Source organism: Cimex lectularius, unplaced genomic scaffold (genome assembly GCF_000648675.2).
Source record: "Cimex lectularius strain Harlan isolate CLEC.00 unplaced genomic scaffold, Clec_2.1 scaffold39, whole genome shotgun sequence".
Taxonomy (NCBI): Eukaryota; Metazoa; Arthropoda; class Insecta; order Hemiptera; family Cimicidae; genus Cimex; species Cimex lectularius.
The window spans coordinates 2224862-2238112 of NW_019392653.1; the positions used below are offsets into that span (position 1 = coordinate 2224862).

Here is a 13251-nt window from a genome sequence, read left to right on the forward strand (position 1 = left end):
TGTTGCAATTATTTTGATAGTGTTGTCATAAGTAGTTGAGAGTGATAATGACTCTTTTAAAAAGGTCAAAAAATTTACTGTATAATATATCAACGTAAACTTTAAAGGATTGATACAAGAAAAATATTCTCCTGCCGCCCTTAAAAGCGATCGTACTATATTACAGAAATTATCTTGTAAATTAGATGTATTGAATGAAATTTATTCCCTTCATTAAAGAAAGTACAATAACGCCACCAAAGGCAAGGTAAAATACAAATATGAAAAATTGTTTGTTATTTGCGAGTATGAGAGGACATTGTTACGGTAAAGCGTAGAGGGTTTGGTCACATAAAACAAGGGGTGGTTGTGATGACGTCTTAATAGAAAAGGCTTTAATCTTCTCATGACGACCCCTGACAAAAAGTACTATTCGGGAAATCTGGACGTCCTTTTGTCTCTGTCTCCCCTCTTGTCTTGTTGTTTATACTTTCTGAAAATATCTGACTGGACGAAATACAAGTAGGTTGAGATTGACTCGACGTAATAGACAAACTCGTATAGGATCCGTGATTCTTTCGTTAAATAATTTACTATCTCTGTCACGTCGTCCCGTGTTACGTATCTTACAAGAAGAGCCTGAAATGTGAAAATGTAAGATTTTTGATTTTGAGTGTGGTTACCTGTGCAAAGTGTGTACCTTAATGTCCACTTTGCTCCACGGTGTTGTCTTGAGGGCGTTTATTTCTCTCCCGTTGATGTCCAAAACCAAAAGGTCGACGGACTTGTACCCAGCGGCGAGAAAGTAAGTGTACATTGGGTAGCAGTCAACATCGACTATTGTTTCATAAATGATCCAGTCGTCGTCGAGAAGCCGACTGCCGTAATTTGACCTTAAACCTAACGCGCCAATATACGGATATTTCTGTAGACCGAGACAGCTGGAGAATATTTTGGCCTTCCGGCCTGATTCATTAAGGCGTGGTTTCATCAACGGGTTCGCCTCGATCAGGATCCCGTTCCAGTTTTTGGTTTCCTCCAGCCAAAGAGTCCTCGAGTATCTGATGCCATCTCCCGCGCCAAAATCCATGAAGACACCGTTCACCTAAAACAAATCATGGCAGTGGAAGACCGTTCTGCTTAATAGAGAAATATAATTTAAAATCACGTAAGTTCTCAATAATATCTTCATTGTAATGAAAATCTTTTATTTCTAAAATAAGGATGCTGAATTAAATTAAATATTTATTTTTATTCGATGATTAAAAAGCTTCAGTGTAGCCCAACATGTAAGGGATGGTCATATATCAAGATTGGCGTTGAAGGAAGTTGTTGGTCTGGGAGTCGTTAAAACTAACCGGCACTGGGACCGTTTAATTTCCCCACTGGAGATGGCGGAAAGCCGAAAGGCATTTGGGTCCCATCAAAAACCGTTCGAGTGTCGACGGACCCAATAATTGGTCAAGTGCCGGATCAACAATATTTTGGAGATTTAAGCATCTATACACCTATACTACCAACAGCAGAACGTCATGGTATATCTATACATTAGGTCGTTCGTTTAATGCTATAAAACCTGCCTTTATTGAATTATTCCAAGCGGTATTTATTTAAATAATTATGAATCATATGTGTTTCATTATTACTAAATTTTAAGATATAAATAAACTATTGGTCTAATGGTAAAAATTGCTTCAAAGCTTTTAAAACAATCTGCATTTTGGAACTAATAATGACTTCTCATTGACTTTTGCTAAGCAGTACGTTTTCCAATAGGTTAAATAAGATGTAGATTTGGAAAACAAACAGCACAAAACATTAATTATTTTAAAATTTAGTTTTGATATTCTTCAATCCTCGTTGATCAAGTTATTTCAAAGTCTAATCATTTGTGATTTGTTAATGGAAAAATATCATTACTTTTTTTCCCATCACGCTCCATAGGAGGAAGTCAATTTTGCTTCGAATAGGTTTGTTTGTAATATGTTCGGTCGTGTCAGTCGGATGTTTCAGCATGGTTAGCTTCAAGCTTTTTACTAGCGCTTCGTCGTCCATAAAGCGGCCAAAATGATAATCTGTAATTTTTATTTTATTAGGTTATAAATTTGTTTTGTATGTAGAGAGCCTTGTTTTAGCGGAATGGAAGCAATCGAAGATTTCAATAGTTGAACAGCTTCCAAGTTATTTTATAAGTTTGAAATTTACCATCTGTGAAAGTTTCTCTTCCTAGAAAGTAATTCGAGTGATTAATTATTTGTTCATTTAGTGTTTACACTGTGAAAATGTTTACCTAAAATATTATTACTGTCGAGGCTATCGTAGTCACTAAGATTAACAACAAGCAAGGAGAACGTGATGAGACCAAGGACGAACATAACAAATATTCCGACCAGACGAAGTTCAGAATTGTCATCCATCCCGGGAGTCATGAAAACAGCTGATTTTATGCGAAAGAAGTTCTAATGCAATACTAAAATCAGAAAGGTTCGTTCTAGATCACACTTTTTTTCTAAGGGGCCTCAGGACAATTTCATTCCATGCAGCAATCACATTGGCTGGGTTTCTAACTATTGATGTCCACTTTTTTTCTAAACGAACTCGTCATTAATCACATGTAATTTAAGGTAACGAGCTCTCAAAATGAAAAACATGCTTATATGTATACGAAGCCCTTCCATTATAATAAAATTGACCAACTCGCGTAAAATTCAGGTAAAGGTAAGGTGTACGCTACTTCATGGTCACTCCCCCCACACAGAATCTGCTCCCGCTTCCCTATAGATTTTGCTCTGTGGAATTTTATGCGATTTGGAAAGCTTGGGGTGATTCGAGGCGGTAGTGGCTCTGCTTGCCTGGTCTCCATCAGCGCGGTTACGGTTGTCCGTGATAAGTTCTCTTTCGACCCTCTCGTTATGCTCTTGTTGGTGGAATACCATGAACTGAAACGTCTCGGCAAAACGGTGGTCGCCGTCTGGGTAGCCGGACCCAGGTCTGGAGAATAACGAAAAGGCGAACGAGGTGGCTAAAGCCGGAACGTCCCAACCACTGGATTTAAACACCGCAATCCGACCCTCTAACGTTAAGAATGTAATAAAAAGCAGGATTAAAAGAAAATGGCATCGTGGGTTAGCCCGATCGGCAGATATGGCTCTCGCGTATCAAGAGCACTGTCGATAGGTGATCCTAGGAGGACTTGACTCCTAGAAGAAGGGTCATCCTTACCCTATTAAAGCTTGGCGAGCGATACGGACACACGGACACGCATTTGAGCCAAATCCCGGGCAATATGTCGGGCATGTAGAGAAAGATTGCTCGATGTGCGCCACCTAATTGACGGGTGCAACAATTTAGCTTCTTCATATAGAGAGCGCGTAGGAATGCCACCCGATATGAGAATTGTGTTTGAGCAAGGCAGCGAGTATCTGGTCCCCGTAGGTAAAATGTTTTCATGTTGTGGCCATCTATCCCCTCTCAATACTACAGCTTTAAACAGGCATGTCCTTTCTCGGTAGAACATCCAGCAACTGAATAGAATGTGTTCCCATGTTTGTGTACCACCTTTGCATGGGCATGTCGCATGTGCAATTGTGCCAAATCGAGTGAGATATGACTGGTGCTTTCCATGGCTTGATAAAGCCACGGTGATTTTGTGAGTATGGCAGGTGCTCATTTTCAGATGAGATTCTATGGTGGAGAAGTATTTCCTTGTTTCACATCCATTTGTGGTTTGTCTCCCTTCTTGCTCCCAAATTTGTAGTGATTCCTTTTCCATGTTCTTCTTAAAATAAGAAAGGGGAATCGCGCTGAATACAACTTGCAATGCCGTGTTGTTTGCTGCCTCCTTTGCTAGTTGGTCCGATCGTTTCCCTGATGTCCTGCATGAGCCATTATCCATCTTATATGTATCGAGTGCTCTTTTGTAGCCCTCATATTATCCAGCGTTGTTCTTATTTCTTCCGCAAAGGTGTTGTGATTTCGATGGTTGCTCAAGATATCTAAAAACATCTTACAATCTGTTCTTACGGCTATCCTTACGTTTTCAGTTGTACTCAGCTGATTTCTTCTCTGATCTCTGATAATAGTAACTCCGATTGATTATTGAGCACCACGGTGCGAGCTTTAATTTTTCTTGTTAATAATTTTGTTTGATTTTTTGTGAATGATTGTGAAGGCACATCCTACTTTGCCTCCCATGCAGCTTCCATCGGTAAAAATTTCGATACCGGAGTATCCAATTCCAAATTGTTTCCTACTCAGGATAGATGCGCCCATTTTCTAATGAGCAGTGGCATGTCCAACTTATACTCTGGCCCATATGTGATGCGGGTACCATTTAACATTTCCCATAGCTCCGTTTTTCTTTTAAGTGGACATCAATAGTTAGAAACCCAGCCAATGTGATTGCTGCATGGAATAAAATTGTCCTGAGGCCCCTTAGAAAAAAAGTGTGATCTAGAAAGAACCTTTCTGATTTTAGTATTGCATTAGTACTTCTTTCGTATAAAATCAGCTGTTTTCATGACTCCCGGGATGGATGACAATTCTGAACTTCGTCTGGTCGGAATATTTGTTATGTTCGTCCTTGGTCTCATCACGTTCTCCTTGCTTGTTGTTAATCTTAGTGACTACGATAGCCTCGACAGTAATAATATTTTAGGTAAACATTTTCACAGTGTAAACACTAAATGAACAAATAATTAATCACTCGAATTACTTTCTAGGAAGAGAAACTTTCACAGATGGTAAATTTCAAACTTATAAAATAACTTGGAAGCTGTTCAACTGTTGAAATCTTCGATTGCTTCCATTCCGCTAAAACAAGGATTTCTACTTACAAAACAACTTTATAACCTAATAAAATAAAACATTACAGATTATCATTTCGGCCGCTTTATGGACGACTAGGCGCTGGTTAAAAGCTTGAAGCTAACCATGCTGAAACACCCGACTGACACGACCGAACATATTACAAACAAACCTATTCGAAACAAAATTGACTTCCTCCTATGGAGAGTGATGGGAAAAAAAGTAATGATATTTTGCCATTAACAAATCACAAATGATTAGATTTTGAAATAACTTGATCAACGAGTATTGAAGAATATCAAAACTAAATTTTAAAATAATTAATGTTTTGTGCTGTTTGTTTTCCAAATCTACATCTTATTTAAGCTATTGGAAAACGTACTGCTTAGCAAAAGTCAATGAGAAGTCATTATTAGTTGCCAAATGCAGATTGTTTTAACAGCTATGAAGCAATTTTTACCATTAGTACAGTTTAATTATATCTTAAAATTTAGTAATAATGAAACACATATGATTCATAATTATTTGAATAAATCCAGCTTGGAATATTTCAATAGAGGCGGGTTTTACAGCATTAAACGAACAACCTAATGTATAGATATACCATGACGTTCTGCTGTTGGTAGTATAGGTGTATAGATGCTTAAATCTCCAAAATATTGTTGATCCGGCCCTTGACCAATTATTGGGTCCGTCTACACTCGAACGGTTTTTGATGGGACCCAAATGCCTTTCGGCTTTCCGCCATCTCCAGTGGGGAAATTAAACGGTCCCAGTGCCGGTTAGTTTTAACGACTCCCAGACCAACAACTTCCTTCAACGCCAATCTTGATATATGACCATCCCTTACATGTTGGGCTACACTGAAGCTTTTTAATCATCGAATAAAAATAAATATTTAATTTAATTCAGCATCTTTATTTTAGAGATAAAAGATTTTCATTACAATGAAGATATTATTGAGAACTTACGTGATTTTAAATTATATTTCTCTATTAAGCAGAACGGTCTTCCACTGCCATGCTTTGTTTTAGGTGAACGGTGTCTTCATGGATTTTGGCGCGGGAGATGGTATCAGGTACTCGAGGACTCTTTGGCTGGAGGAAACCAAAAACTGGAACGTGATCCTGATCGAGGCGAACCCGTTGATGAAACCACGCCTTAATGAATCAGGCCGGAAGGCCAAAATATTCTCCAGCTGTCTCGGTCTACAGAAATATCCGTATATTGGCGCGTTAGGTTTAAGGTCAAATTACGGCAGTCGGCTTCTCGACGACGACTGGATCATTTATGAAACAATAGTCGATGTTGACTGCTACCCAATGTACACTTACTTTCTCGCCGCTGGGTACAAGTCCGTCGACCTTTTGGTTTTGGACATCAACGGGAGAGAAATAAACGCCCTCAAGACAACACCGTGGAGCAAAGTGGACATTAAGGTACACAATTAAACACACTCAGAATCAAAAATCTTACATTTTCACATTTCAGGCTCTTCTTGTAAGATACGTAACACGGGACGACGTGACAGAGATAGTAAATTATTTAACGAAAGAATCACGGACTCTATACGAGTTTGTCTATTACGTCGAGTCAATCGCAATCTACTTGTATTTCGTCCGGGCGGATATTTTCAGAAAGTATAAACAAAAGGACAAGTGAGGAGACAGAGATAAAAGGACGTCCAGATTTCCCGAATAGTATTTTTTGTCTGGGGTCGTCATGAGAAGATCAAAGCCTTTTCTATTAAGACGTCCGTCACAACCCACCCCTTGTTTTATGTGACCAAACCCCCTACGCTTTACCCTAACAATGTCCTCACAACCTCGCAAATAACGAACATTTTGTATTTTGTCTTGTCTTTTGTGGCGTTAATGTACTTTCTTTAATGAAGGGAATAATTTTCTATCTATACGTCTAATTTACAAGATAATTTGTGTAATATAGTGCGATCGCTTTTAAAGACGGCAGTAGAATATTTTTCTTGTATCAATCCTTTAAAGTTTACGTTGATATATTATACAGTAAATTTTTTGACCTTTTTAAAAGAGTCATTAACACTCTCAACTACTTATTACAACACTGTGTCAAAATAATTGCAACATTTTTATTATTATTATTATGATTTGTTAATATTAATTAAAAATAATTAAGTTGGCTCTGGACATTAAGATGGCTTTGAACCAGCTAGGCATTCGGCAGATTTGCTCAGTGTAAGCCGATGTTTCACAGAGTAAGGTTGGTGAGATATTGTTTTATAAATATTGTATTTTTTGTTATATCAAAGTTTTTCCAATATGTTTGTGGGGTTGTCTTCAGTANTCATTATTGTTTTGTATAGTATGTATTATTATTTTATTATTCAATTTTTGAGATATCTGAAAGCTAATTAGGTATACAAATGTTCTAAAATGATCCGAGGTTCGGTTTATTGGTCTTTTGTTTATTTCGATTTGCTCCTTAATGCACTGTTCTGTGAAAGACGTTTTGACAAGGGAAGCTCAGTTCATTTCTTGATATTGCTTGTATTCTTGTTTGAAGATTTCTTTCTTTGAGGGTTTTCGTTCTTTTATCAGAAGACAATCTCCTATTAGAGCACGTTGTAGTTCTTTTTTTCTCTATTTCCTCCCTTAAGAATGGACCTTACGTCTTCTTTGGCATTCAATTCTTTCTCTATAAAAACTTTTTGTTTAACAAACCCTTCAAATAGCCTTTACTTTAGTAAACATGGGAAAAAATAAACAATGATTATTTCAATTCCGGTTTGAAAATCATTGATTGGTTTTATAAATGTTTGTAATTCCTTTTTTAAAGGGTGACGAGAATGAAATTTGAAAGAAATTCATGGTGTTTTATGTTGTACTTTTAAAGAGTTGCGTAACTGTTATACGGTGATAGAACACATAATTTTAACGTTCAGCAATTCCTGACTTACATGAAGACTTAACGTCAAACTAGTTTACAGTATTTTATAGATATTGTTGTGAAGGAGCATTTGATGATTGAGCTTTGAAAGCAATGGTTACATCACTCAGATAGCGAGGAACTGATAAATTCTACTGAAGATGGATAGAATCTTCTAAATAGCACAAAAGTGCAGGCCTCCATGTTTCACGGAAAAGTAGAAACAGTGGTGGCGAGAGGATGTCCGCAAGGAAGAATACTCTTGCCTCTGCTGTGGAATATGCGACTAAGACCATATCAATCGCTTGTGAATATTAAAGGTTGTAAGAATGTTAAGACCAAGGTATGACCTCGACTAGGTTTATGATTCTCGAGGCCTGCCGGTAGTTTATAAAGTAAAGTACAACAGCCGGAATTGCCGGTGGACTGCGAGAAGTGATAGACTCAACAGCGTACAAGCGTGTTTGTACGTAAGTGTGCAGATTAGAGCTTATATAAATCAATAATCGGTTATTTTTTCTTTAAATTATTTTCCCCCGCTGAAAGGTTTCAGATCATGTCGATGATTTGTACCAGCTCCTTTTCTGAATAACGGTTTTTGCTTATTTATTTCTCTCAAATCAAACCTGACCTGGTTTTCAGTAAAAATAAATTACGGTTTTGGTGTAACAACTCAAGTTTATCTTCGACCTTGAAATGCTTTATTATTATTTTATCAACTCCTAATACTCTTTCATGGAGTACATGTCCACGTACGTAAGTTATTAAGCATTAGGTTAATTAAGGCTTTTAGTTGAGATAAAAAAAGTAAGTGTCACGAGCGCGATTCGAACCCACGATCTTCGGCTAGATACGCCGCTGCTCTACCACTTGAGCTATCGTGACCTCGATCCACTCCTTCCTATCTCAACCCCACTTTTTGAATTTTCCCTCCTTTTTGCCATTTTTCAAATGCCATGTAATCAGGTTGGATTCTCGACGACAAACGAAATGGCCACGGAGAGCTTTAGTGAAGTATACTTCATTTTTAATCATTAAATTCACAATTTCGTGGTCCGCTTGACCAATTAATATACTACAATTAATTAAGGTTTTTAGTTGAGATAAAAAAGTCAATGGCACGAGCGGGATTCGAACCCATAGGAAGTTGGTGTCCGAATGGATCGAGGTCACNACCCCACCCTTTGAGTTTTCCCTCCTTTTTGCCATTTTTCAAATGTCGTGTAATATATTTGATTCTCGGCAACAAATGAAATGGCCATGGAGAGCTTTAGTAAAGGTATATTTCATTAACTAAAAACCTTAATTATTTTAAAGATATTAATTGGTCAAGCGGACCACGAAACTAGTAAATTTAATAAGTTTAAATGAAGTATACCTTCACTAAAGCTCTCCGTGGCCATTGTATTTGTCGAAAATGGCACACGACATTTGAAAAATGGCAAAAATAGGGGAAAATTCAAGAGGTGGGGTTGAGATGGAAGTTAGTGTCCGAGTGGATCGAGGTCACGATTGTTCAAGTGGTAGAGCAGTGGCGTATCTTGTCGAAGATCATGGGTTCGAATCCCGCTCGTGACACTGACTTTTTTCTTCTAAACGGATTTCTCAACTAAAAACCTTAATTAATTTAAAGATATTAATTGGTCAAGCGGACCACGAAACTAGTGAATTTAAGCATTAGAGTTTTTTCCAAATTCTCCTCTGTACCTTTTTCCATATAGCCATCGGTAAAACAACATATTGTGCTTGTGCCAAAGGAGTTTGACACATTTACTCTGTCAGGGTATAGTTATATTAATAATGGAAAAGTTAATTAATATGATAGCTTTTTATGTTTCAACAATGTTTTTGATATCGTGCTTCAGTGATTTCAAGAACCACTTCATGAAGGTAAACTAAGTAAGGGATATAAAATAATAATAATGTTTTTGAAAGGGTTCTTTGCTTTTCATTTCCTTTCAAAGGCATCTCGGACTTTTTTTGTGTGCTTCTGTTTCATTTATATAGATTTCATTCTGATGGTTTACAGAGTCGTCGAAGCGTGGATGCGGTCCATTGCCTGAAAAACCATGAATTACAGACCGCAGGTTTCACAGTGCATCTTCCGAGCGTAACTGTGAATGGAAGGAGGATCATCTTCGGCAAACACAATAAGAGTTGAAGAAACACTCCTTTGTTTGACGGGTCAACGAGCACCGGGGGCATTCGAGGGTGGACATACGTGATCGACCCCGTGGGAAACAGGCCGGATTAGCCCGCTTTTGCTCATTTCCCACTGAGTCAACACACATCGAGCGGAAAGATGGACAAACAAAGAGGGAACGGGAGGAGGAAAAAACTAATCGGATATTACCGACTCCTCCAACATATAAAAGTACAACAGCACTTGGAAGGATTTCGGCCGTGGAAAGTTAGCAGAGTAGACGGAGCCGTACAAAGTTTCCTACAGGATCATCTGTCAGACTGTTAGCACAACTATAAAAAAAGTCAACAGAGGTAAAGATAAGCTGAGCATATGTACAGCTTCGTGGACCAACTGCATACATCCTTTTATTAAATAATCATACCAACCATATAACCTTCTGTCTTATATTTTAATATTTATTAAATAACATTTGAAGTTTTGAGTATTGATTTGCAATTTTTGTGCTTGAAAGACCAGATTATCGCTGGTAAGGTAAGATTAATTGGTTCGCCGATTGGTATTCTGCGTGTTCATCCATCCAGTTAATCCACTTTAGAACTTTGCTCCGTCAATTTAACCAGACTGAATTAAATTATTTCGAGCCTAACAAGCAATGTGCGATTTTATTTAAAACACACCATTAGAATAAGCAGACCCAAAATTCATTAATGATGTTTATTAAAAAATCATATTAGTTCATCCATATATTTTTCCATATAAGTTATTACAACTCTCCGTATAGTTCAACGCAGTTATCTCATAAATAATAATGGCTAATTGAATATCATAGGCCAAAAATAGGCTTTTTCGAACAAAAAAATTGAACATATAATAACTACAGTTTAATTAAATTTTAGGAATCAGATAATAATGTTTATGTAACCAAAGGGGGAAACATTATATCATTCCGAAGATTTAAATACTTAAATCTCAGCAGGAAACAAATGAAGGAAAATGTTTTTACTTCCTATTTTCAATTTAAATAGCTTCTTAAAAAAATGAGAAAAACAGAGACAGATACTTGTCGACTTTGGTATGGAAGAAATATCCTTTGTGATTGCGGTATAGCCTTTTCAGAACAGCTATATTTCGCCTAGGAGAAGGTAAACGCGGGAAAGTGCTCAACTACCCTAAATGGTATGGTAGGAAAGGATACCAGGAAGCAGGGTTTGCATTCCCCAGGCACTGCAGCCTTCTGGCTTATTGTACCTTCCTAGTTTCTTAGTTCAGTCAATAGACTCAATCCTTCTTCTTAGGTCATTGACTGTTGCTGCTGCAATTTGATTCCCCAAGTTTTTTTCCATACGTTAGGTTAAACCTCCATTGAGCTGTTGCTTCGCATTCGAAGATGATATGAGTGGCTGTTTCCTCCTCCTCATTACATAATCTGCAAATGGGATCATCGATGTATATACCCATGTTGTGTATATGTTTTCTCAGATGCCAGTGGCCGGTTAGTAGTTCTATCTCTCCTCTGAGTTTAGCCCTCTCCAATTGCAGCAGTGTTTTTGCCAGTCTTGGTGAGGGTTGTTTCACTATGTCTAGCACCGCTAGAGTTTATCCACTTCTCCTTTTGTTTTGTTTGGATCCATTCTGCGATGGAGGATTTTATATTTGTTTTTGTTATCCCAAGAATAGGTTAGGGGCCTATGTATGGTCTTGCAGATCCTCTTCTGGTCAGTCTGTCTGCTTTCTCGTTACCCAAAATTACCGAGTGCCCTGGCACCCAAGATATCATCAGGTTGTTGTGTTTCCCCAAGTTTTGGAGATTTTGGATGCATTCACTGACTAATTTTGATGTGATTCTTTTACATCCTAATGCTTTAATGGCTGCTTGCCTACCTGATCTTATGAGGATTTTTTGTCAGTATAACCTCTTTTAAGATTTACGCCTGATCCGGCTCCTTCGTTTGTTTTGGAGCCATCTGTGTACCATATCATTGTATCTGATGCTCTCCTGTGTTCTTCCTTTCCTTTATAGTCCATTGAGACTTTATAGGAAGTTATGAAGATTGTTTCCGGGATCATATAATCATTCCCCATTTCTAATAATGGGTGTCTGAGTTTGTTGATTATGGTTGTATGCCCGAATTGTTTAGTTCCTTTCCAATTTAATTGTTTATGGATCCTAAGTGAGCTTTTCCTAGCCTCCCCTTGTATGAATATTTCCAGTGGAGGTAGGTTTAGCAAAGTTTCTAAACCCTAAAAGTATGCACGTTCCTGAGCATGACAAAAGGAACAGTTCCACAATAGATATTTTAGGTCGTCCTGTAAGAATGGAACAATAAAATTCTGTTAAAAATGAATTAAGTCTGAATAAAATCCATATTTTCATTGATATTTTTAAATTCGTCAATTAGAAAGAGGTTGTTGTCCTATTATAATGTAATTTTGGTTGGATAGTTATTTTCTCATTTTTCGGCAAAACATGTAAATGTGAATATGTATAATAAATAGTACGTTATTCATTTTATCGAACAGCGTTAGCAATACAGCTTTATTACTTACTTGCACATGACCATTAAATCCGCGTGTAGATAATTATTAGGTTTAAAAAAAATTATTAACCGAATAAAGCCACCGGCTTATTAATTTTAACGGATAGTTGTTGGACACAATAAAAAAAGTCCCGTGTAACGAGATGGACATTCCTGACCACAATAAATTCAAGAATGCCACCTGAACCCATGACCCGAAGATGGTGAGTAATGGGCCATCAATCCTGTCGTGCATTAACATCACAATCGCTTCGTTGGACCAGTGTTCAACGGCTGAGATATTGTTCGAAACGTCGAAAATTCTCCGCTTCCCAGTCCCGATATGAATTTTAATTGAATCTTGGTTTATCGCTTTGTGGCGATGCCAGGGTAAAACACTCCGGCAGTTAAATGATGCTGTAAACAGAGTGCGGTTAATGGACGGGGTGGGCGTTAAATGGTAAAAGGGCGGTGTTAATTTTCGTACGAAAGCAATTACAAATTGATTGCGGTGTTGAGAAAGTTAAGCGCGCGTTGAAACCCTTCCGTGACTCAATCCTAAAATATGTCCTTTATGACACGAAACTGTCTTCTACTCAATGGAAAAGATATAGTATAGTTAAATATCATTTGCCATAAAAATATTAACATCTCAATTCGAACTAAGGTTCAAATAATTGGCATTTATAATTTAAGTAAACCCATATAAATAAACAACTAAAATGCATTCGAAATAAATTAAAATTTGTTTGCACTTATCTTTCAATATTTCTATTTGTTTTATTTATTGTGTTAATTGTTCATTTTAATTGGCTCCGTGAACCTCATTTAATGAACTAACTGCAAACAAAATTTCATGATCTAAAAAATATTAAACCGGGAAATCAGGGACGAGGAGAA

General features: G+C 37.4%; 2 protein-coding genes across 5 annotated transcripts; one reads left to right on the forward strand and one right to left on the reverse strand.

Annotated features, from left to right (window-relative positions):
* Nucleotides 1-209: 209 nt before the first annotated feature.
* Nucleotides 210-2430, reverse strand: LOC106661222 (protein Star-like). The gene is made up of 5 exons (XM_014384481.1): nucleotides 2270-2430; nucleotides 2185-2205; nucleotides 1900-2054; nucleotides 680-1084; nucleotides 210-618 (listed from the first exon to the last, which is right to left on the reverse strand). The coding sequence occupies exons 1-5, from the start codon at nucleotides 2406-2408 to the stop codon at nucleotides 409-411; spliced, it is 930 nt and encodes a 309-aa protein (XP_014239967.1). The 5' UTR covers nucleotides 2409-2430; the 3' UTR covers nucleotides 210-408.
* Nucleotides 2431-2597: 167 nt separating this feature from the next.
* Nucleotides 2598-6639, forward strand: LOC106661223. Of its 4 annotated transcripts, none has more exons than XM_014384483.1 (5): nucleotides 2652-2697; nucleotides 4457-4636; nucleotides 4701-5007; nucleotides 5820-6224; nucleotides 6277-6639. In XM_014384483.1, the coding sequence occupies exons 3-5, from the start codon at nucleotides 4912-4914 to the stop codon at nucleotides 6445-6447; spliced, it is 672 nt and encodes a 223-aa protein (XP_014239969.1). In that variant the 5' UTR covers nucleotides 2652-2697; nucleotides 4457-4636; nucleotides 4701-4911; the 3' UTR covers nucleotides 6448-6639. The 4 variants fall into 4 exon arrangements, with proteins under 4 accessions (XP_014239970.1, XP_014239969.1, XP_014239968.1 ...); XM_014384482.2 differs by lacking the exon at nucleotides 2652-2697 and having other exon boundaries at nucleotides 4477-4636; nucleotides 4701-4721; nucleotides 4853-5007; XM_014384485.2 differs by lacking the exon at nucleotides 2652-2697 and having other exon boundaries at nucleotides 4479-4636; nucleotides 4701-4721.
* The last annotated feature ends 6612 nt before the right edge of the window (nucleotides 6640-13251 follow it).